We start from the raw sequence: 24,373 nt of genomic DNA on the forward strand, positions 1-24,373 counted from the left end.
GCTGGCCTGATGGAGCGAGCCCTGCACACCCACCGGAGAGAGGAGGAGGAGGAGGAGGAGGAGAGGGAGGGGAGGTTATACTCCATAGCCTGAGCAGACACTGCAGCACAAAGATGCAAACAGAGTGGGTTGGGGAGGAAGAGGAGGAAATGAGAGAGGGGGGCTCTTTTCAGTAATGATGCAAGTGGTGGAGTGATAACTGGAGGTTAAAAAAGAACAGCCTTGTATCACGGGTGAGCAAGATTGAGACGTTCAAAGTAAAGGAGGCAGAGAACAGTCAATATTAGGGGCGAGCAATAGGGAGAGATCCAGGACAACACCTCCACAGACTATACCGAGGTATGTGTGCGAGAGGAGGAGAGAGGGATGTGGTGGTGGAGAGTGTGCGAGAGTTAGAGCGAGGGAGGGATATCCACTGCACTGTTGTGTGACTGGAAATTTAATAGAGAGAGAGAGGGAGGGAGGCAGGAAGGCAGCAGGGGAGGGGGGGAGAGGAGCGAGAGGAAGGAGCGACGCAATGCAAAAGCAGTGAGCGAGAGCTGTTGTTGGAATTACAGAGGACTGGGACAGGCGATCTGTGGACAGTGCTAGACCCCTCACTGCAGAGCGTGGATGAGTGGAGGGGGTCAACTGAGCGACAACATATTGTGCATAAAGTGGAAAAGGGCAGCCAAGGCCATGTGGTGTGTTTGTGTGTACGTGTGTGTGTGTGTGTGTGTGTGTGTGTGTGCAGCAGTGTCATGTTTAACACGAGAAACAGGTTGGCCACCCTGTTGCTGCACCCAGACTACATATGTAGGGGTCAGTCATTACCTTGTTCCTCATCTGAATCCTGCTTCTCTGTACCTGTGTGTGTGTGCGAGAAAGAGAGTAAAGCTGGAGGAAAGACGTGTGTGAGAACACACGCTTGTGATGCAGTGCTGGGGCTGAGGTGCAAGGAAGTGAGTGATCCTCCGAGTCTCAATATAGAATGTTATCAATCCGGCAGTAATCACCAATCTGAACAGCCGCCCAACCCCCCACCCCCCGACCCAACTCTCACCCATCGCTCTCCCAGCCGCCCCCTCCCTCGTTCCCTCTGCAATGTGATGGACACACTCAGCCACCCACCCACTCCAGTGCATCCTCATGTTAATGTCCTGCTGGTGTGATTGACGACTCAACCCTGTAACCTTAACCCGACCTTAACCGCTTCATCCCGGGAGAAAACTCTTTCCCCTGAACTTCAACAAAACGTCCAGTTTTCTCTGTCATGGTAATTGTGTGACACACGCACGCTCCCCTCGCTCCCTGACAGCAGTGTCGATCAATGCATCTGCATACGTGCTGCATATGCTGTGTATATGATGGGAGCTGCAATGGCAGGCAGGACACAAATCCAATGAGCCAGTGCTGTACAGGTGGGGCTCAACACTCTCTGAGTGTGTGTGTGTGTGTGTGTGTGCTTGAGCGTTGCCAAGGGAACCGGGTAAGCAGTAAATGTCCCTTGTAACAAGCTGTAAACACCACCATCATCATATTATTGAGACATGACCATATGGACATGTGTGTGTGTGTGTGTGTGTGTGTGTGTGTGTGAGAGAGTCTGTTATGAAATAAAAAAGCATCAGAAAGGAAATGCAGCAGCTGGGCTCAAACATGATCATTTTTAAAGGGATGATGATGATGATGATGATGATGAGGAGCACACTTACAGGTGATACTTGTCATCTCATTCTGGGTTGATAATATTTAGAAACCTGCATGATTGGTTGTCTGGGTGTTGTGGTGTGTGTGCAGGGAGCAACAGTAGAGGCACTGTGGCGTGTTTCCTCTTGCATAACAATAAGAGAACATGTATGTATACATATACATTTATGCAAATGACGGGGGACTAAATAGAAATATGCTATATTTAATGTTGCAGGAGCAGCAGCAGCGGAGATCAGCATCCCCTCGCCGTCGACCAGCAGTGGTTCCATCCACCTGAAGATTTCTGAGACAGTTCTCATTACCAGCGGTGGCAGCGCAGCACTTGGAAAGGGTGAATCAATGTGAGAGAGAGAGGGAGAGAGAGAGAGGGAGAGAGAGAGAGAGAGCGAGAAGACAGCCTCGGCGGCGGCAGCGGCTCTGCAGTGGAATACGCTTCAGTTTGAGGGAAGGTGAGAGCGTTTTCTCTCTCTCTGGAGTTACCCACCAGGCGTTTGAGACAAACATTCAGGACTTAATCGCATCATCATCAAATAAAAGGTAAGTGTCGATGACACTCACACCGTGTGTGTGTATGTGTGTGTGACATGTGCTGTCATAGTGCCGTGTGTGTGTGTGTGTGTGTGTGTGTGTGTCTGGACAGTTTGTGCGTTTTGCTCCCTGCGCAGCAAAACTACTAATGCGATGGAATGACATTTTTTTTTTCTTTACGACCTGATATGATGCGTGAACATGCGCACGTGCACGTGCGTGAGAGAGATCCGGTCCAGGCCTCCTCACTGATTGTTCTGTGTGCATGTGTGTGTGTGTGTGTGTCCATTGCACAGGGTTCACACGTATGACGAGGCGCGCACGTGTGTGATGAAAGTCCACGTAAATAACTTCGAGAATCTCCACTTGTCTGATTTTCACACGCTCGATTCAAACTTTTCTTTCATCCTCTCAGTGATGTTTCCCCTGTTTCTTGTTCACTACAAGTTAATCTAACCTTTGCGATAAGAGGCGCACACGCGCGCACACACAATCGCGCGCGCTCTTGGCGAGGTAATGTGTGATCCGGTTGGCACACACACACACACACACACACACACTTCTTTGAACCTCTCTAATGGGAGCAGGCTACAGTGTTAACTCGTGTCGGGGCTCCGTTGGCCACACTGGCCCCTCGCCGATGACCCCAGATTTGGAGGAAAATGCGCAGCCACCTTGCGGCTTTACGCGCGGTGGGTTAAGCTGTGAGTCAGAGCTCGGGGCCCCTCAGGCTGGGAACAAGGAGCAGATAGATTAGCACCGATGAATGAAGATCTGCTGCCTCTATCTGCAGCACACAATGACACGGTTATGAGAGGATTTAGTCAAATGCTAATGTGCGGTGTTTCACAGGAATCCGAACGGGAGCGAGACTGGCGCGAGGAGATAGCTGCATAGTACCACGTGTGTGTGTGTGTGTGTGTGTAGTTGAATTTGTTACATCTTTAGTACCTGGCATAATCACAGAGACATAATCACCTTTCAGACTCAGGACAAGTAGTGGTCTACTTGAATTTCTCTGTGAGATGAATAAAGTATCTATCTATCTCCATCCATCTATCTGGTCCTCATGTGGACCAAATCCTGGTCCTAATGAGGCGGAGGAAGTGGTTAAGTGTAAGACTAAGATATGCATTGTGGTTAGGTTAAGGTTAGGGTTGCATGTGTGTGGTTACGGTCAGGAGGGATTACACTTTGTTCAGACAGTCCTAATGAATGGAAGTCCAAAGATGAACAGCTGCACCTGTGTGTGTGTGTGTGTGTGTGTGTGTGTGGACCAAGCTGGATGATAGCCTGACTTTTATGAAAGAGAATAAGATATTAATGGGCTGTTGGAGGGTGAATTGGGGCACTGGGGCAGGATTTGACAAGGGATATGGGGGGGGGGGGGGGGGGGGGGGGGGATAATGCGCCCACCTCCGCCCCCACTAACACACACTGGAAGGGAGAGAAACTGGAGGAGACCCTTAAGGCATCTCTTGACAGTGGACAGCATCATTTTTGATTTCCTTTTACCCCCCCAGGCTGATTAAACACTTCTGTTTTTCCTGCTTGTATTTTATGATCTGTGATTATTTTTTTTGTTTAATGAATTCACCCATATTAGGTTTTATGCCTGTTACACCTGTAAACTCCTACACCGCTGTAGCTCAGCCGTCAAGCAAAAGAGCATGACACACACCACTTATGAGCCACTGCTTCATGACATACAGTAGACGTATCAATAGAGCCAATGTAAAAGTTTTAGAGGATGGTATAGTTTTATGTCGCCTGTATTTTATTCACTCATATTCTGCAGCTTTATGTCCATATAATGACCAAGTGAGGCTTCTCTCTCAGCTACATGTATATGAACTATATACAGTATGCAACAGCGAGGCCTCAGTCTCATGAGAGTCCTGTCACATGGTGTCACATTTAAAGGCAGGACTCGAGTCGTGCCAGACTTTGCTGCTTGCCCTCGTTCCTCTCCCTAAAACCAATGAGTAATTTACAGTAAGTCAAATGGATTCAGAGTGGGTTAGGATGCTAAAAGCTAACCATTTATGAGAATTCAGCAACTCTTAGGGGGAATAAGGAAGTATTTATTTAACATCTGTGATGTGGTCTTAAGGCTCCAACTCCTTTTAAGCTTCCTTCTTGGGAATTTGGGGGCAGAGACACTTGAAAGCAAACTGTGGTGAATTATTAGATGCCTGGAAATAAAGCAGAACTCAGGTTGAGTCATTTTTGTTTTATGTCCTGAAGGTGCAAAGTCCTGACACTTCTCCGCCTGATATGCGCGTTAGTAAAACTGAACTGTCATAATTCACAAGGAGAGGTGAACATGGATTAGTTAATGTCGCTGGAATGTTTTATTCAGTTTATTCCCCCTCTATGGATTCTGTACCTGTAACACAAGCTCCAGTTTCAGACAGTTCTCCTTGTGCTGCAGGCTCATCACTGTGTTAGACATGAGGAAAGACACAATCTTTTTAACTCCAGCATGTGAGAAATATGCAACCACAGGACATATTGTTTTACACCACAACCACCTCTTATATTCTCCTGCACCTGTAGGAGGGAAAACATAAATACAGTTATGAATTTCCTCTACTTTTCCAACAGCCCAGTGACTTAATGTGGTCAACTCATTAATTTGAACTGTCAGCTGTTAATTTTAACACATAGGTGCATGTGCCCTACAAATCCAAGTCCTAAATCCTTCCTGGGTCTCAAATGAAGCACTCGCTGATTGATTTCATTCATCTGAGGAATCAGGCCAGGATGCTCTTTAATTCCTGAGACACACCACTTATGCATGGCCGACGTGCTTGATGAAAACGAGCGAGCAGGTTGACGGGGACATGGTAAATTACACCTGCACACCTGGCCTAGAGGGAAGGTGTGACTTTGAGATAATGCTCAGCCTTCCACTGGTCCACCGTCTTTGGAGCAGGTCTAGAGAAGCCGCAGCAGACCCTTCCAAACCAAGTGCGTGGGGTGGGAAAGGGCGTGAGGGGTAGTCCAGCATACGAATGATTACCCCCAAACGTTGTCCAATGTCAACGGTTTGTGCATCTTTCGAATGACGCCAGCATGCTTTTAATCTGGTTAGTGTAGTTTGCCTTTCCTCGTCCCCTACTGTACCTAAGAGGACAAAGGACTGCATTAATTCTGGGGGACGTCTCTGCTGCGGCATTAGAATTCAAAGAGTGTAACTGTTGCCCTAAATTTGGTGTCTGTGTGAGCGCGCGTGCGTGTGCGTGCCGGTGTGCACACGCTCGGTTCTCTATGTGTGGCAGAGAGAGGCAGATTATAGATGACACTAAAACTGCACTAATCAGGGCAAGCTGGTCGCTGATCTCTTCATAGGGCGAGGGTGTCATTGATTGATGGCTGCACAACTTGCTGATGCACACAGGTTGAAGGCTGAAGAGAGAGAGAGTCGCTGATCAGCATAAGGGGGCTGAAAATTGTGGGAACAACCTCCGGCTGTCCCCTTAATAATGCAGCACGACGATTTGAGACACTGGGATCATGTCACACACGTGCAAATGCCATGCTTGGACTGTGAGACGGAGATCCGAGGTTTTGTTTTTGCACAATTTGAGTCTCAGTAACAAGAGGGATGGCAACGCATGAGCACTGACCCGTCCACAGTAGAAATACAAAGCTGCCCATGATGGCCGGGTTGATATAATTAGCCGTGATTGGTTTGCTTGAGTCTCCGGTCCAGACCTGGGTGTTGGCCCTTTGGGGATCATGATGTCTGTGCGAGTATTAATTATTGAATAATAATTGGCAGAATGGGCACAAAATGATTGCTTTAATCCATTGAATTGACATCATTTAACAAAAAAAAAAAAAGAAAGGAAGATTTTCCCTCCAGGAATATTTTCATCATGACTCATCACGAGAGGGACACGTGTGAATGGACCAAAGCAATCCGTCCCATTCCCTCCTCATGACTTGTACATCAGTGTTTTTCCAAACGTCACATGATGTGTTAGTGAAGATGGTCCAAAAGTGGCCCCTCGCTCACGTGGCAACGCAGTGACTCCACACTCTAAATCAGTCAGGATGCCGTTGGGATAATATCATCCCGTGGTTATATTAAGTATTCGTGAATGTGATGTAGTTAATGAAGGCGGTCACTGGTCACCTCAGTGACCGCCGCCCCTTGAGGCCAAAGCCTTTGAGCTTGGATGCGTCTCAGCACAAAGTCTTGAGGGAGTTTGACTTGGGTCAGTGGCGGCATGAGAGCTCAGTACAGCGTTGCAGTCAGACTGGGGCCTTTCCTCTGTCTGCCTCAATGACTGGATTTGCTGGCTGGATGCACAATAGCAGTGTGATGCTGCTGCTCAGGACAGTAAAAATACTGATACATATTGATACAGAGAGCAGAAACAGATGGTGCATGTAAGCCGTAAACATAGAAACTATAACCCTGATGACCAAAGTGTGAGGCTTAACAGTTTTTTTTCTCTCTCTCTATGTGATTCACGTCTGACACAGACAGGTTTGGTTTCCACGGCACTCGATGAGATGCCTGGAGAGAAGCGTGGGGCACGCCGTCGCACAAGTATCAGACTTGCGTCCTTTTTTGGATCTCATTGGAGATTGTCATATTTTCAGTGGAGCGCAGTGTGTTGATGGCACAGTGAGATGGTGGTGATGAGAGACGCCAGCACTAAGAGCCACTGAGGACGTAGGTAGTGCAGCTACAGCCCGCATTCGTGACAAATGGCAGATTTGGCAGTGTAGTTGAGACGATTACTCTCATGTGAACCTGTACATGCTTTCACTATTTGTTCTCCAACTCCCTGGACTCTCCACAATATATGTTGACTCAGTTGTACTAGTTTATTTATATATTTTGCCCCTCTTGCACGTTTCTGTGGTGGTATTGGATTGGGTGATGCTGTGGTGAGACTCAAATATCACTGTGTGGACTATTAAAAAAAGAAAAAAAAAAAGAGATTTAATTGGTAATGTGGGGTGTACAACATGCCACACTGAAAGCCCAGTGAGTCTTAATGTGGTCATTTTCTTTCAAATGGAGAAAGTTGGAAGGCATAACATCCCATCGTGGGCAATTGATAGCCAATTTTCCTCCCTGCCTTGCACCTCTGGTGACCTCTGTCTAATAATACAGCAAACTGCCCTGCAGATTACAGTTGTCATCAGTCAGTTATCTGTCACTGAAATCCTCACAACTGCGGAAGTTTACTAAGGCAAAAACAGAGACTCTCCATCACACTGCAGGGTTTACTGAACTGACACCCTGCTTTGAGAGCTGCAGAGCAGGGCCGCGGACACCTCAAGCCCCCGTCAACGAGACGGAGACACGCAAGATGGTGAGTGGTTACTATGGCAGGTTACTATGGCAACCTCAGGTCTCTGTGAGAGCTTCCATTTCGCACAGCGTGGGAGAAATGGAGAGAGAGCGAGAGAGAGAGAGGGGTGGAGAGAAGAACCTGCAGAGAGGAGAAGGGTGGAGAAATCAGCAGAGGAGGTGAGGTGTGGAAGTAAACATGCCTTAGGTGAGGCGAAGGGAATTGGGCGAGGAGAAGCGGAGGAGGAAAAGGAGGGATGGAGAGGTTGTACGAGGAGTGTAAACGAGGAAAGGTGATGTTGAGGTGTGAGTGATGGGGTGGGACTGAGGTATGAGAGGGGCAGATCGGAGGGCAAGGAAAACAATCACATGGCCCGCTAGACCAGCTCTGCACCGCATCCATGCATACGCTGGGATATCTCAGCGCTGCTCTGTAATCATCTTAATGCTACCACAGTGTGTTTCCACTCTTTATCTCTCCTTCTCTATCTCTTTTCTTTTCTTCTCTTTTCTCTCCTCTGCCTCACCGTTTCAGCCGGGCGAGGTACTCGACTGCGAGAGACATTGTGTCAGTCTTGGTGACTGGTCTCCATGGAGACGTCCATCAGTCAGTGTGTCTCAGTGTTTCGTGGGCGAAGCCTTATCGTGTTTGTCAGTGTGAGTGTTTATCTGTCTGCGTATTAGTCAGTGTGTCACTCATAGAAAAGGCTGGGGCGAGGCCTGAATGGATGGAGGCCAGAAGAGCAATGCTTGTTTCACACATGCATACGTTTGTCTGTAAAATCGGCTCCTAAAAGTGTAAGGTGTTGTGTAGAGTCATGGAGCTGGAGATGCACACACAGATGGACCATAATTAAAGCGTATCCACCTCTGCCCCACATGTTGCACCACACTGTCTGAATGTTTATTTCCCTTTTTTCCCTCTCCTGAAATCCTAATTAGGCACCAAGCCGCTGCTACACTGCAAAATCCGTACACTGCAGTGTTTGGCTACTGTTGTATGGTGACCTACTTCTGTTTTTAATGTTATTTAATGTCGCCTAACGTTAACTTGTCTGTGCAGTGAGTTATAACACAGCAGATACAGATATGACACTGGGATTTAGTTCTGTTTTTGATCGCACTTTCTCACAGTGGATTATTTTGCATTGCCTTTGTTTTTTGCACAGATGTGTATTGCACCCATATACACTTTTCACAAACGATTTCATATACTAACTATCCAATCTAGTTTTGCCCTTTACTTATGTTTAACCAACGCAGTCGTTTATTTGAACGTATCTCTTCATTATTCTTATTTAAAATACTGTTGTTCTCAACATTTCTTGCGTTTTCTTCTCATTTTTCTCTGAACAGCCTAAAATGAGGGGCGACACTTCTATTGCTGGAGTCCTGTTTCGATGACCTTGACTTTGACCTTGAGAAGCGAAGCAATGACATTGCTTAGATTACTTTTTACAAAGGTATTTAAGGTTAAGCAGCAGCATATATTTGATGGGATCATTTAAATTTCTCCAAAAATAGTCCACCTTTTAAAAAACAAACAAACATTGGTGCAGTATGATGGAGAAAAGAAAGGATGATACCAAAGGCCTGGGATTGTTCATCTAGTCCATAGTGATTTAGTTTTATTTTATTTTATGTGTTTTTGAAGTGTGGTTGTGTGTGATACTGAAACATATTTAGCGCTGACTTTACTGTGTACCCCACTGCAGCACTGCTGATGCCAACAGGAGCACAAGGATAACAAACTTCCTACCTAATGAATTCTGCACATGCTTAAGTCTACACTTTCCTAAATATATATATATATATTAAAATGCTTTATCTTGCTGTTAAAAATGTTTTCTGGCTGTGAACACATGTTTGTTAACAGCTCAGTCTCCTGCACCAGTGTCCATATAGAAAACCAGCATGTTTCCGTCGAGTGTTGCTGGTTTACTGCTGCTGCGTTTGGTGAGAATGTGTAACTCAGGTAAACCTGAATGAGGAATTTCAAACACCAAAGTCACTAAATAACACATTTTTGCTCACTGATGGCACATAACAACTTCTATGTGCTATGATGTAAAGCCGCTGATTTTCTCTATGGAGTTTGGTGTGGGGAGTGAGTCGTTTACAAAGTTACAAAGGCTGTGTAACGGCAAGAGAAAGCAGCTTAAATCTCTTTCTTTGTGTAACGGCTCGGGTTTGTTCCTGGTCCCACGAGGAAGTCAGCACAGGGTCAATACCTCAAACAATCACACTTCAAAAAAGCCTGAACTAACACATTAACATCCCCAAAGAATATTTTTAAGTTCCATGTGTTTGTAACTCGAGTCTTTAATATTAAGACACTTTTTTAATGACTTTCAAACTCTAAACAATGGGCTTTAGTAGATTTTACTCAGGCGTTTGTGGCATATTTCATGTACGATGTGCACAGATATATTAAGAATTTGTTTTTTTTTGTTATCTACAAAGTTGCATAGCATTTTTTTCTTTTTTCTGTTAACTCCACTAAGAGATGCAGGGTGCGGGTATATGGATGTGCAGCACACCAGCCCCAGCTGTTAGATTCATGGCTAATAATAAAGAGTGCACACTATGGGGCTCTGCACCACCAAAATAGTGCAAACTATAAATCCCCTCATTGCACTAGGCACAAATTAATAAACAAAAATGCAGAGGAGGACACTTACTGCACGCTACTTCAGAGTCTCAGCAACAAAACAACATATTTTATTTTTTAAGATTTGCATATGAGTATTTGTACATGCTTTGTATTACTGAAAACAACAATCCCCTGCTTGCACAGATTTACATGTGCATACTCCAGTCAAATCAAAGGACCAGTCCTGTTTTTTATATTCTATGATTTATGTCCTCGTTGGCTGCGCTTGTTTCTTTTTGTAGAACTTTAACTTTAAATAATAATGAAAACTTTGTTTCGATTTATTTGTAATTGCACTAAAATTTTAGTGCGAGTCGGTAGCCCAGAATAAAAACCAAACTGTGGTCTTATCTATGCATTTAACCAAACCTACAGATAACCTAAAGGCCATTATAGGTGGTGTATAAAAGATGCCAATATTGCCATTAGCACCGCATCCACAATCAGCAGAAATTCAACCCAGAAGACACTAATCTGATGTGAATGTGACAGCCAGCTGCTCTAATATTTCTGCACAATCGCTCAAACGATGTAGAACAATTACTTTAATGCATCAATAATCCAAGAAGTGTCATTGAAAGCAAAACAAACTCTCATCTCCAGACTTACCAAAATTAAAGATGTTTTTTCTCTTTTGGTAAATGCTCCCTGTTCTGTTGCCTGAGAGGCAAAGATCAATAGAGTCAATAGAGAAAATGACTCTTAAAATAGAGTGAGAACTGAATAAATTAATTTGAATTGCTAAAGACATTCCGACATATTCCCCCCCCTCATAAACAGGAATATTTTTTTAATGATTTCCTTTGATTTGAAATATAATATGGGAGGAAGTGTGTTAGTTTGTGTTGCTCATTCCAGACACACACACACACACACACACACACACACACACACACACACACACACACACTGAGTCAGGGTTGACACGCCACAGTTTGACCTCACACACGCACTTGCATGCTTTCTCCTCGGCAAAAGGGAAACAACAGAAGGAAGTGAGGGCAGTGTGAAACGCAGAATTGCTGAACCGTGTCATCCTCAACAAAATAGCTGCGAGCAGCAAACACTCGGCTCAGGAACACAAAATGTTTTACAGCAGCCGAGAACTTGTGCAGTTTATATTCACTCCCTAAATGGCTGAGAGACATTTTGATCTGCTACTGGCTCCGGATTCCACCTCGGCGTGCGGGAATTGAGTGCATCAACACACTTAACAACCTTAAATGCGGATTAATTGTTCACAAAATCGTCCGGCTGCCGCACCCGACCACAGCAGTAATAACTGGATTTCATTTGAAGTGGAGAGCGGGCACAGTGAAGATGTTACCACAGAAAAAAAGACTTTTATCCCAGCATGTAATGATAAGTGGTGCGAGGCCCCCAGTTAGGGATTTGAACATACGTGGTAGGTGATTTAATGTCTGTTAATGGGGGTACTTTAGCAGAGTGATGAACACAGCGACTTTTAATCTGCAGCTCTTGACCCCCCTCTGACGCAGAGGAGGTCCCTGCTTCTGTAGGAGCAATCCTGAATCTGAGGATTCGGAGCCTCTCTCTGAATCCTGCGTCCTCACGAGAGCAACAGAGCATCTTTGGACATTTTGAGTGGGAGGCCGAGTGAGGGGATGCAGTACATATATATATATAGATGTGTGTATGTATATATATGTATGTATATATATGTATGTATATATATACACGTATATCCTACTTGACAAGGATGAGTGCTGTAGAACAGCAATGGTCCAGTTTATGGAACCTCGTCGGCTGTTTGCTAAAAATATGAACTTGTACAATAAGCAAAGGCAACTTTGAGAGCGACAGCAACAAGTGAGGCTGCAATTCCCATCATGCAATCATATTCCCAATCTGAACAAGTAATAAGTCATTTCTGTCTGATAATAATAATAATAATATTAATACATACAGTAGTTAATTATCCAATTAGAAGGTTAAATGACCTTCAGTACATTCAGGTTTGCATGATATAATATTTCTGTTGTATAGATTTCTATCCTGTGTTCTGTATGCAGTTAAACTGGGAACCGGTGGATCAGTGGTAGAGCGAGTCGTCTTTCAACTCGAAGGTTGTGGGTTAGAGTGGGTGTGAATGGGTGAATGGTAAAACTGTAGGGTACCATTTACCATTTTTGGAACTTAACTTGATGATGATGGTGGTTTAGTTTTGAGGAAACATCTATGAGCATCGTATAATCATAATCATTGTCATCCATTATATAATCCCTGATTAACATCAACCTTCAGAGGATGACACGTTTGAAACATTTGTTCAGACGTTAAAAAAAGAAAATAAATACAGACTGGGATGTTTTTAACAAATGTTTGTTTTGACCACTAACATTTTAGTCTCGTAGTGTAACTGGTGCCTAGTGGAAAGAAAATAAAGTTGACAAAAACATGTCAACATTTTAGTCCACATTTCAAATTCCGCATTCCAGCTAAAATGAAAATAAACCACAAATGAATATTATATCACCAGACATGAGAAATCAATTAAGTCTGGGAAGATGCAACACATCAAATGTGATACAACTCTTACAACATGAGTCAGTTGCCATGATCTTATCACAGACCCGTAGGATGCAGGAAAAAAAACAACCTACACAGTTGCATCTACAGCTGTCGATGTCATTGTTAAGAAAACAAGTGTAGAGAGTTTATCATTTAATGATGTCAGCCTCATCTGTTCTGTGTCTGCTGAAATTTGACAAATACACCTCGTCTCAGTTTTGGTCAGCAAACCTTACACTGGTGTGCAGGTGAGGGGCTTAAAGTAAAAAGGGGGTGGGGTCGCTCAGTGGTTAAGACCTGTGTGCAAAAGACTTCATGGTCGCAAGTTCAACTCCACCCCTGGCAGGTTGTACTCAATTCCCTTGTAAGTCACTTTAGATAAAAGCGTCTGCTGAATGACATGTAAAGTAAAAAAGGACCAGAGAATATCCTGTCATTAAGTGCTTTTGACCATTTTTTTTCCCCAGAATAACTTAAAATATCTGGCAGTTATTTACAAATTACTGCATGTTAAAATAGTGAATTAACTTTAAAATGAAGAAAAACAAAGTAAAAAAAAATATATGTATAAAACACATTTACAATAACATTTGTTTAACTTTATCTCTCAATGTCCAAAAATGGAAACTTACGTACAGGCGTTTTTCCAACTCTTTCCTCTCTGGTGACAAAGACACTGATTCTCCGGCTTCCTGCAACAGCACTACTGACATTACCGTAATAACCACATGTTATTGCTTTCAGAAACCATTAGAATTTTTCCGATAGCACAAACCGTTGCGTAATTACGGTAATGCAAAGTGTGCTTGTGCAAACGTGTCGTCTGCGACACGCTCTGTGTTAAAGGCTTGAATCCTCATCCGCTTAGCCAGCCAAGTATATGAATGTCTCACCTTGGTCGTAACGTACATAAAAATTTTAATCTGTCACTTTTTGAGTTATGCTGCTCAAGCAGACCAGGGAATATGGCCACAAACATAATAATAATACAGTGAATCACACTTGAGACCACATTAATCAACCGTTTGCTACTCCCCACCCCTCCACATACAACTATCTAATACACACTGAATCAATAGACAGACTCAAAATATGTTTCTATATGAAGCTATATTCTTTTGGAACAAAAAAGAACAATAAGGCTGCATTCACCTTAATCTGCTGGCATAACAGAGGTGCATCCTTAAATCCCTGTTGAGTGGAGGTTATTGACGAGCCTCATTGATTCACCTGTAAGAACATCCAACGTGTCTGGATATTTCAGTAACCTGGGGGCCCGGGGGGGCGCCGGGGGTGGGGGGCTCCTCCCCTGGGAACCAGATATGAATCAGGTTATATCTGCGGCAACACAAAGGACATAAGTACACTATTAGTCACACTGCTTCAAGTGTGTTTGTGTGTGTGTGGGCAAATGACGTCAGGGCTTCATTCATCAGCGAGGCCAATGCTCATCCAGCTTTCTTTCAGCGCTCTGGGGTGGGAGAGCAGATACAGAGGAGGAGGCCGGCAGAAGAGTCAGAGGGAAGGAAGTGAGGGAGTGATGGGGGGCTTCCTCTCTCTCATTCAGCACAATATGCCCCAGCCCCCTCCTCCCCCCCACTTCCCTTGTGAATAAAAGCTATCCACAAGTACCTTTCGTCGTAGCCCTGCTCTCCAACCCCCATCCCGACCATTAAAAAGAGAAAACTCTGTGTGTGACTTGGCTGCTTCTGCAGGATAAAACTGCTTCTTTTTTTTCTTCTTTTTTTCATTAAATCAGAGCTTCTGTGTCCCGTTGTAGAATTTCCCTTTTCATTTTTTTAAAAGCCCCATGGTCTTTTATCCCAAAGTCAATTTTGCCTGGCAGTTAGTCAAAAGCTCTAAATGTTTATAAGAGCCTGTGAAGAGTGTAAGCTTTGTAAGTGTGATGGACTACCCTGGGACCAGGACGGGGCTGAATGAGGTTAGATGATCAGACTGGGCTTAAAAAAATGAATGGTGGTTAGTGGCAGACAGTGGGAGGTTTGGATGGGATTAGAATGGGCCGGGTTCTTGTGTCTGTATTGCAGGATTATTATCTGATATATGGAAGGATGCTGGAAAACATTAAATACATGTTGTTACACTTTTTACATTTCCACATGTATTTGTTTTTGGTTTATTTTACTTCAGCCTCTGTATACTGTACTGACAAACAGGTTGAGCGAGGAGCGCCTGCTAAGTGACAATTTAGTGTTTGTTTTATGTTAACCAGCAGACACTGAGGGTAATCATATTAGCGCTGATTTATCATATCTTAAATTTGTCTGCTTCTTATGAGCCGCGCGGCACCGAGATCACACTCGGCCCAGGAAGGCCCGGAGACGCGATTGTCTGGGACAGTGAGAGACCGACTTGATTGTGCTGTGGCCCGTCACGTTCCCTTCTGAAAATGACACAGTGAGGCTGACGGTGAGATGATTTGGGCTCTTTGTGTTGAAATGGCGTCCACTGTGCAAAGACATGCAGATTGGGGTGCGGTGAATGGAAGACTCTCGCGTGCCTGTGAGTGTGAATGGTTGTTTGTCTTGGTTTGGTCCTGTGGTTGGCAGCCGACCTGACCAGGCTGAGCCCTGTTTCTCACCCAGCGTCAGCTTGAATCGGCTCCAGCTCATGACCTTCAAAGGATAAGCAGTGCAGAAAATGGATGGCCAGTTCATTAATTGGGCATTTGTCTGGTGGTCCCATCTGTCACTATTTTTACATCATTAGAAAACGCCTGCTTCTTGTAGGTAGTTGAATGTTGCGTGCAAGCAATTAGGCAGCGCATTGCCAAGAGGAACGCAATCCGGCTTATAGCCGGAAGGTCGTTGGTTCGATCTTGGGATGGGTCAAGGACTGGGATGTCCCTGGGTTCAATGCAGAGGGCAAGTTCACCATCACTAATTGGTGTGTGTGCAAAATTGCTAATGGCGCTTTTCCACTACACAGTACTGGCACAGCTTGACTCTACTTTTGTTTTTTTTTGCTTTTCCTTTTTTTCAAACCGAACAATGCCGAACTGTAGATCAGTTAAAAAGATCCTGAAAACATGATGTCCAACATTCAGCAAGGACATTTCTAAAATCTCAGTATTTAACAGAGAAGTCTAAAGAAGTGTATTTAGCGACTGGTGTATTCTGCCGAAAGACGTGATCACGAGCGGCGAGCTGCATCACAACCACTCCACCGTAGTTCAGTTCAAACCAAATCTGTGAGCGCATTAAAACGACGTCAAAGCAATTGTGATGACTGTGACGATGAGTCGCGCTGAAACTGTATAGTGGAAGTATAGAGCCATAATTAAATTACTCTTACTTACTTAAAAAATTAAGACTGAAAATGACGGCACTAATTTGCAAATTTTGAAGCGCCAATCTTAAACATTTCCTGGTTGTTTTGCTGACATTTGTAGTAACTATCGGTAACAGGAAGTGCAGTTTATTGCTCCAGGTCATAGAATTGTGGCGCAGTGAAGACAGCTGCACGTGACACGAGTCTGCAGTGAAAAGAGTCGGTTACCTGGCAGAGAAGTTGGAGTTTTGCAGCCTGTCGCCTGCAGCGCTTCATCTCACAGCTCCGCGTGGCCTCACTTTTCCATCCCTGCGAAATTTCAATTTTTGGTTGACTCTTATTAATTAAATTTCTTTCATCCGAAGCAGCGACCGAACAAAAGCCCCTTTCTTATGAATCTCATCACAGACAGTTGGTAAAATTGCAAACATATGAATATTTAAACACTTTTATCAGTGTGCTATAGGCTCAGACATCATTGTGTCCCCTCGTTCAGTGATAGATAGTGACTTAACAAATGTATTTAAATGAAAATGATAATGTTTTTTTTTTTTAACTTGTACAGAGGTGCTGCTCGGAGTGATGAGCCAAAAGAGAATTATCATCTGACGCTGCAGTTACCCTCAGCGCTGCAGAGCCTAAAAGTGAAACTGAGCAGAAGAAATAACACATTCTTCCGCTTGCAAATAAAAGTTGAATTCATTAGCAATAAAATGCACCATTGCTCAATTCAATACACTCAAGGCTTTTACAGCTGTACTATACTTGTTTTGGTATGACCAGTAGCCTTTGGTGGCAGTGGCTAAGTATTGCTGTAGAAAACAGATTACTGAGTCAGCTGGTTAACTTTACGATTGACACATTTAGCTCGAGTGACTTTGCTTTTTCTTTCTTGAAACTTTATTGTTGTGGTTAAGAAAAAAGACTTGCTGTTCCACAACAGAGGCACATTCAATTAAAATGTATCATTGGCAGATATTTTTTAACGCCTGGGTCACTTTTTGTCCGTTGACCACTCAGATTACTGCCCTAATCCGTGCCCGAGACCTAAAATTGTCTATACAAGGGTGGAAGATGGGAACCAATCCTCCATTCTTCCTTGGACATTTCCCTTGAGACTTTGCCCCCTAGCGATGCCTCAAGGTGCCAAGACTCTGTCAGTCTGTGAGGAGACATCCACTTGCTCTGAACCAGGAGACAGAAGGTGGGAAGGAACGAGCAGGAGGTGGATCTGGGTGTTCGTCATTATCCTGCCGCACTAACTCCCTGTCGGCTCTAAGCAATTAGACCGCGAGGGTTGTCCCTGTTTACAGAGATCTCGTGTGCGCCACAAACTCTCCAAAATTGTTTCTGAATTGTTTTTATTGGGAACCGTTACACGGGCCGTTAAAACCGATCCTGATGCTGTTAAGATCGAAGGAGCCAATTTACCCGCCAGGACTTTATTTATTTCTCTGGGCGTTGAAGCCTTTGACCACAGAGCGTGCGAGTCTGCACCAAGAGCACGTGTGTTAATCAATGATGACCTTGATCGGAAAAACATTGCTCTGCTCATCATATCGGACGTGGACCAGTGCAAACTGAATTCCAACAAAAAAAGTAAATTGGGTAATTTGACGGAATAATCAGCTGCCGTGAAACATGCCATCTCTCTTGTAACAGAGGCAGCTGTGGCACAGTAGGTAAACTTGTTATGTGCTGTTTGGGATAAACTCAGTTTCTCACGTTATTATTTTAAATCTCCTTCTCGTGTAAAGAAATTGAGTTGTGTGAGTAATTTTCCCGGCTGTTTTAACGCGCGACAAGATGTCACTGTGATCGTCAAAGGTCACGACTTCATTCCAAACCTCGTCAGCTTCTCTGCTCGCGGGTGCAGGCGCTGCCGAGCCAGTAGTGGTGTGGGCCTCCATGCTGACGTGCAGACAAATGCACAACACAACCGTCCGTTTGACTCGCCACTTGTTCAAATGTCAGCGCGCGCGTGTGCGTGCGTTCCGCTCGTCTCTCCACCGGTATCAGTTTCCATCTAACCACATACTGCACAGTCCTTTCATGGTCAATATATTCCGCTGATGATCACTCGCTTCTGGCAGACGAAAGAGCAAAATCCTGTGCTCCCGATTCTTCCCCCTGACATTATGGGCTCTGTGGTCACAGGCAGAAATGTAGTGGAGGGTAAAATTATCCAAACTCAATTACCCAACCTTTAGAGTCTGACATAAATCTTTATGGAATGAAATTTGCAGGATACATCATTGCAGCCGCGATCAAAAACATGAAGATAGGGGTCTTTCAACCTCTACGGCCCTTACGGGGCCTCTGGGGAGTCGAGCATGGAAAATTAATTCCGCGAACCTGAGAATTGCTCGGTGCACAAAGTGTTGTTTTAAATTCCTGTCAGGATCCTAAAGATGTCAAATAAGTGCGCTTGAATTACAGGTACTCTATCTGTAGAATAATGTAAAGGTTTAAGACTCGTTCAGCCTCGGAGATTGTCTTACATTTTTAATATTTTATAGAGCAAAGATTATACTGAATATGTAATATTGTCTAACAGTGTGAGAGAAATGTTTAATTTAACTTTGGCGCTGCTCCGCGAAGCTCCAGAGAAAATTCCAGAGGAAATTCCAGAGGAAATTCCAGAGGAATACGGGGAAGGATTGCGATGGAAGCTGATGATTATTGGCCGTTTGTGCAAAAAAAATGCAACCGCTTCCGAGAATCCACTGGTTGAACGGTCACAGAAAAACCTATCAGTGCGAATCCGTTAGTGTTGCTGCGATCCACTACACCCAACAGGAATTCTGCATTATTTATTTTACATGTCTTTCTTGCAGATCTTCAGCTGCTTAATCTACTGCACATGCACATGCATTGATAACGCAGTCGACTGAAACCGATCCAGACGTGTCGCTCACTGTCAGAGAATTCAACATCAGCACGTTTTAATGTCACGGTTTTCAAAGTCAAATGAACGTCTGTATGAATCTTTAGGAAAAAGGATCATCACAGTACAGCTACATGATGATATTATGTTAATAAGGTCATTTTATGGTACGAGCATCTTATTTCTAATGCCATTTTCAGCTAGGTAATAACAATGGTATGAGTAAGGAGGTAACACAGTAATCCCATGTGTTTTAGTATTATCCAGGTATATTTAAGTAGAGGCTTTGAATGAAAAAACATTTGTGAATCAAAATGTACCATATTATGTTATGTCCGACACATATTTTAAATTATTACATAATTGAGATGGTATTACCATAGTATTACCGCCCCATTGCAAGATTCTTACCAAACTATTACTATATTATCACCGTGTTGTTGCTGTAATGTCATGTCAAGTATCGACAAAAAAACTCACACGCGATGTTGCCAGGAAACGCTTAAACGAAGAGGGAGAAAACACAAATATGTACGATATACAGAAACACATATTTAAATGAAGTCTTTGAAACTTAAAGATGGTAAAATATTTATAAGTGTTATTAAGAATTGCCTTTAAAAGCAGAGACAAGTCCATTCAGCAATTGAAAAGGACAGTTGTCCAAAGTTTACTTTTCAGGGACATTAAATATTAAACGTTTGGAATAGAAATGTTTACTGCAGAGTTTAACAGTCCTCAGCTCAATTTCAGCCAATCAAAAATTGATCAGGGTTTTTGAATCGGATGTCGTTAAACTGGGATTGCTTCTTCTTGGTCGCGATGGCGTCGCGTCATCCCCTCTTTTCCAATGAAGCCACGCTCCTCTGAGCAAGGACAAGGCCACAGGGTTCGGAACCTCTCATGTCACCGCCTTCAGAACAGTTTTGACTGAAGCGCACGCACGGAAGCCGGGAGCTCATATTATGGAGCCGACTGAGGGCCGAAAAGGTGCTAAAACCTGCCCTTTCAGTTTTTTTTTTCTTCTTCTGTGTCCATTTAATATCTTTTTAGTCAACAGAATGTCATTTTGCTCACCTTTTAATCTGCCACTGCATCATCCCTCACAGGAAAGACTGACCCTGACCTTTACACCCTGTGATTTATGGTTGTTTGTCATCTGCAGCGACACTCGGAGCAAATTAAAGTGTGTCATTCACTCACGGTTAAAAAAAAAAAATGCAGCCCAGCTGTAATGCTGCTTAATGCTTTTTAAAGTGTTGATGTCATTCACACTCATGTTCGCTCTGTGCCATTTGTATATGAATGTGTATAGGGTGCTAATGAGGGGGGAGGAGGAGGAGGAGTGGGGTGGATGTGGAATTGGTGGGATACAGCTGGACAGAGTGGGAGACTGTGGTGAATAGGTAACCATGGTAACTCTGTTGGCTAAAATTTGAATGCAGGGAGAGGAGAGAGCAAAAAGGGGCAAAGGAAGCTGCAGTGGAAGGACAATTTTGGTGGGGGGGGGGTGAGGATTAATATGCATCGTTGTAGCAGGTTAATCTTTCATCAAAGTGCGAGGTCAGACCAGCATTTACTCCCCATGACTACAGGCGCACAGGGGGAGAGATGAATGTCCAGGAAACATCTAGTAGTATGGAGGAAGGTGATGTAAAGCAAATGAGGGAGGAAAGGATGGGGGGGGAGGGGGTTTAGGAGGTGAATAAGTTTGCAAAAGAGTTCATAGGAGATTCTGAGGATGATTGTGTCATGTGGGTAGTGACAGCAGTGAGGCCGAGCACAAACTAGTCTCATTCTGTCTATTGACTCGCCCCGACTCCACCCACCCGACCAACATCTGAGCGACCATCTTAACCCCAGCCTCCTCTGACTCTCCCCTCTTTTCCGCACCTTTTCAACTCTGCTCAGACACAGCCGGCTTGAAATAGCTCAGCAACTTAGTTCCCGCTGATAAGACACAAAAAAAAAAAAAGAAAAGAAAAGGAAAAGGTGGCTGGAAATTAAAACACGTGTAAAGGTGAGATTAAAAACCAAAAATAACACACGAGTGCCTCTCTCTCCCTCTCTCTCTCTCTCTCTCTCCCTCTCTCTCTCTCTCTCTCTCTCTCTGTGCTCGCGGTGGCACCGCGGCGTGTTGGGATGGAGGCGGAGGTTCAGATGCAGCAGGACTGTTGCATCAGTGGTGCAGTTGTTTGCGGTCGCCGGTGTCCTGCTCTGTCTCAGCAGAGATGCTGCTGCTGATATGGTTTATCATCGCGTCCTTGTGTGTGTGTTTTAATGTCATTGAACTATACTGTGTACGCATTATTGATCAATCTCACCCCACACCCTGCTAATGCCACCTCTCTCTAGAGATACACCTGTCTGTCTCTCTCTCTCTCTCTCTGTAGTGTACTGTATATCCACCTGTTTCATATTCATCCCCTTGTATTGTCTCTTGCCTGCATCTCTCCTTTGCTCTCTGCTTTATGCGTCTCTGTGTTGTCATTCCCCCTCCATCTCGCTCTATTTTATATTCCTCTCTCCATTGAGCTCCCTCCCTTCTTCTACTTCTTCTCTCTCTCTCTTTCTCTCAGAGTGAGATATTATTAATATTAATGTGTCTCTTCTTCTTTCCTTCCTTTTTTCCCCCCCCTCTTCCACTTTTTTTTATTCTACTGATCTCCTTTCTGCTCTTCCGACTATTTAAACCTCTCTCTGGGTCTTTATCCCTCATCATCCTTTTCACTCAACCTTCCTTCCATCTGTCTCGAGCTCCATCTCTTTCTTTCCTTCCCTCTCTTTCTCTCTCTTTCTTCGGCCCGCTCTCTGCAGCTGTTCAGTATTCATCTATTACTGTAGTGTTGATAATTCCCTTCTCTGCCTGCAGCCATACAGTCATCTATCAGATTGATAATCCTTCTCTCCTTTTCATTCTCTGCCTCTATCCCTCTTACCCCGTCTTCCTTTCTTACTGTGCCAAGTGGCAGCGCTCGGCGTGTCAAATGTGTTTGCGTGTCAAAGTCCCATCATTACAAGCATCATCATTAATAACCATGTGGAGATTGCTGGATGCCCTTATTTAAGGTTATTCTGGTCTAAACAAACTGCAGAGGGGAAGTAACGCCCTGGTGGAGCCTGACTCGAGCTGGTCTCATGTTAGCGTTAACTGCACCATTCACCGCCATCCTCCAGCCTCTCGAGCATGCAGTACTTATACGCATATACAGGAATTAGCATTTTTGCAGACAACGTTGTGTCTGTGTTGCTGCAGAGAGTCGTGGATTGTTTTTAAGGGCTGGGATGTGCCTTGATAAACATGGCTTTAATTAAAGGAGGTAGCATGTTGAAACGTCCATATGCCGTTGCCTTATTAATGGCTATAGCGCGTGGTATAATAGGCATTAACAAATGAGACTGTGGCTGAGATAAGTGGAAGCCTCTATGTCACACCGCTGGTGTTATTAATGGTAAGACCCCATGTCTCATAAAGCCTTGCTTGCACAAAGTGTCTGTTAGTTTTTTTAATTTAAAGCCTAACAGTGATTATTAGACCTATCTGTGTTTGCACAGGGAGAACAGCGGTTCCCTTAAAAACCCGCTGTTTCTCATCGGGAAAATAGAGAATTATTGTTTAGCGTTTAAAGCCGGAATATCTCTGAACCCATTCCTCTCGGCTCCTGTCTATTTCTTCTCGCTGACACTAATAGTTTTGTATTAATTCACAGTAATTCACACACTTTTCACCTTTTGTTCTACAGATTATAAATTAAACCTGTTAATACTGCATGACTTTTGAATGTCATCATTTTTATTTATGTCGATCCCTTGCAGGAAATTTGTTCAGCCGCCTGTGTGTTGTATTATTCATCTCACCTGCCGTTTAAAATCAAAGTGTTACTGAAAAGATTGGCTGATTCACTTAATCAATCAACAACTGAAGTCATTAATCGTGTAAAACACTGTTTTCTTTAAGAAAAACATGCTTTTTGCATTTGAAGAAAACTTGATTTTGGTTTTGATTGTCGGCAATATAAGCACTTCCTCATGTCACTTCTGACGGGCATTTGCCAAGATTTCTGGGATGTGTTATTGCACTGAAGTAATAAATGTGGGTGACTGTGATTCAAACAACATTTACCAGAAGTTTCAGCCATGTGCAGGACTTATTTCACTTTATATGACTATATGGACGTGAGGGTCAGTTATCCTGGAGCATTTGTCTGACTTAATGAATAAAGGATATATATTAAATTAATGAAATGATTATACTGCCATTCATTGATAATGACTAATCAGCAAATCTGGAAACCCTTAAGGCACAAGACACATGTCATGTCTGTAAAACGTTCAACACAGTTGAGTGTGATTGCGATGCATCGTATGTGAGTGATGTTTCTGACTCATTCATGCACATGCTAAATTCAGTCCCTTTAAAGACTGCCTCAGACTGCATGTTTTTGTATTTCCATTGCACCACCTTGAACCGTTAATTACAGAAATTGGCTTCCACCGGTCCTGGGTGTAGGGATTTAATTTCTGACAAAAATGTCTGCTCAGGGATTATGTGGGATTTGATATGAGCAGTGACAAAGAAGTTCTAATGCCTCGCACTGAATGTTTGACAGCCTGTACCATGATGAGTTGTACTGTAGATGTCATTATGTCAGTAGATGCGCATTATTTATACGTTGTGTTCTCTGTTGGTGAAAACACGATGTTGGCTTTAATATCTGCTTTGTCTCTCTCTCTTTTCTCTTTTTCCTCAGTAACTCCCGGGTCCTTCTCACTTCACAAAAAAACGTCAACGTCAAATTCCCAGACGACACGTCGAGGGGGGAAAAAGGGAATAACATCTGTTCATCTGCATATTTCTGTGCGGGGATAAAAGTAGCGGAAAAAGCACATAGATTTGACGGAGGACCAAACAATTCTCACAGGATGTGGAACTAGAGGGTACAAATTGCAGCTGGAGAATAAAGGGAAAGTAAACATTTTCTCGCAAATCCACCAGTGTGGAGTCACCTCACCTGTACCTCCGGATTAAAGAGCAGGGTCATGTCCCAGTTGCCATGCGCATTGCCACGCTGACCTGCCTTTCCGGCCCTTCCCCCTTCCTCTTTTTACTGGCCCAGCTGCTATTGCGGCTCCTCCTCCCTGGGCCGGAGTTGGTGGGAGCCGCCTCGCCCTGCCCCTCCCTCTGCACCTGCTCCAACCAGGCCAGCCGAGTCATCTGCACCAGGCAAAACCTGGAGGAAGTGCCCGAGAGCATATCAGTCAACACACGTTACCTCAACCTGCAGGAAAATTCAATACAGGTAAATACGCGGCCACATCCTGTCACATGTGGCCGAGTGCATTCACAAATTACACAGAGATGACATGTAATTGTCCAGACGAGAGTTGAAATTAGTTTTTATTTCAAATAAACATTTTCTTTCCTGCAATTCACATCATCTCATGTAATTTAACGCTCGTCTGAAGGTCTTAT

The 24,373-nt window shown here is 44.0% G+C and overlaps 1 protein-coding gene across 1 annotated transcript in view; it reads left to right on the top strand.

Annotated features, from left to right (window-relative positions):
* The first annotated feature begins 1,925 nt into the window (after positions 1-1,925).
* lrrc4ba (leucine rich repeat containing 4Ba) overlaps positions 1,926-24,373 on the top strand; it is a 32,025-nt gene continuing 9,577 nt past the window's right edge. The window contains exons 1-2 of the mRNA XM_058653677.1: positions 1,926-2,229; positions 23,652-24,200. Coding sequence (XP_058509660.1) covers positions 23,955-24,200 — 246 coding nt within the window. The 5' untranslated portion in view covers positions 1,926-2,229; positions 23,652-23,954. The remainder of the gene's footprint in view (positions 2,230-23,651; positions 24,201-24,373) is intronic.

This window comes from Solea solea, chromosome 16 (genome assembly GCF_958295425.1).
Source record: "Solea solea chromosome 16, fSolSol10.1, whole genome shotgun sequence".
Lineage (NCBI taxonomy): Eukaryota > Metazoa > Chordata > Actinopteri > Pleuronectiformes > Soleidae > Solea > Solea solea.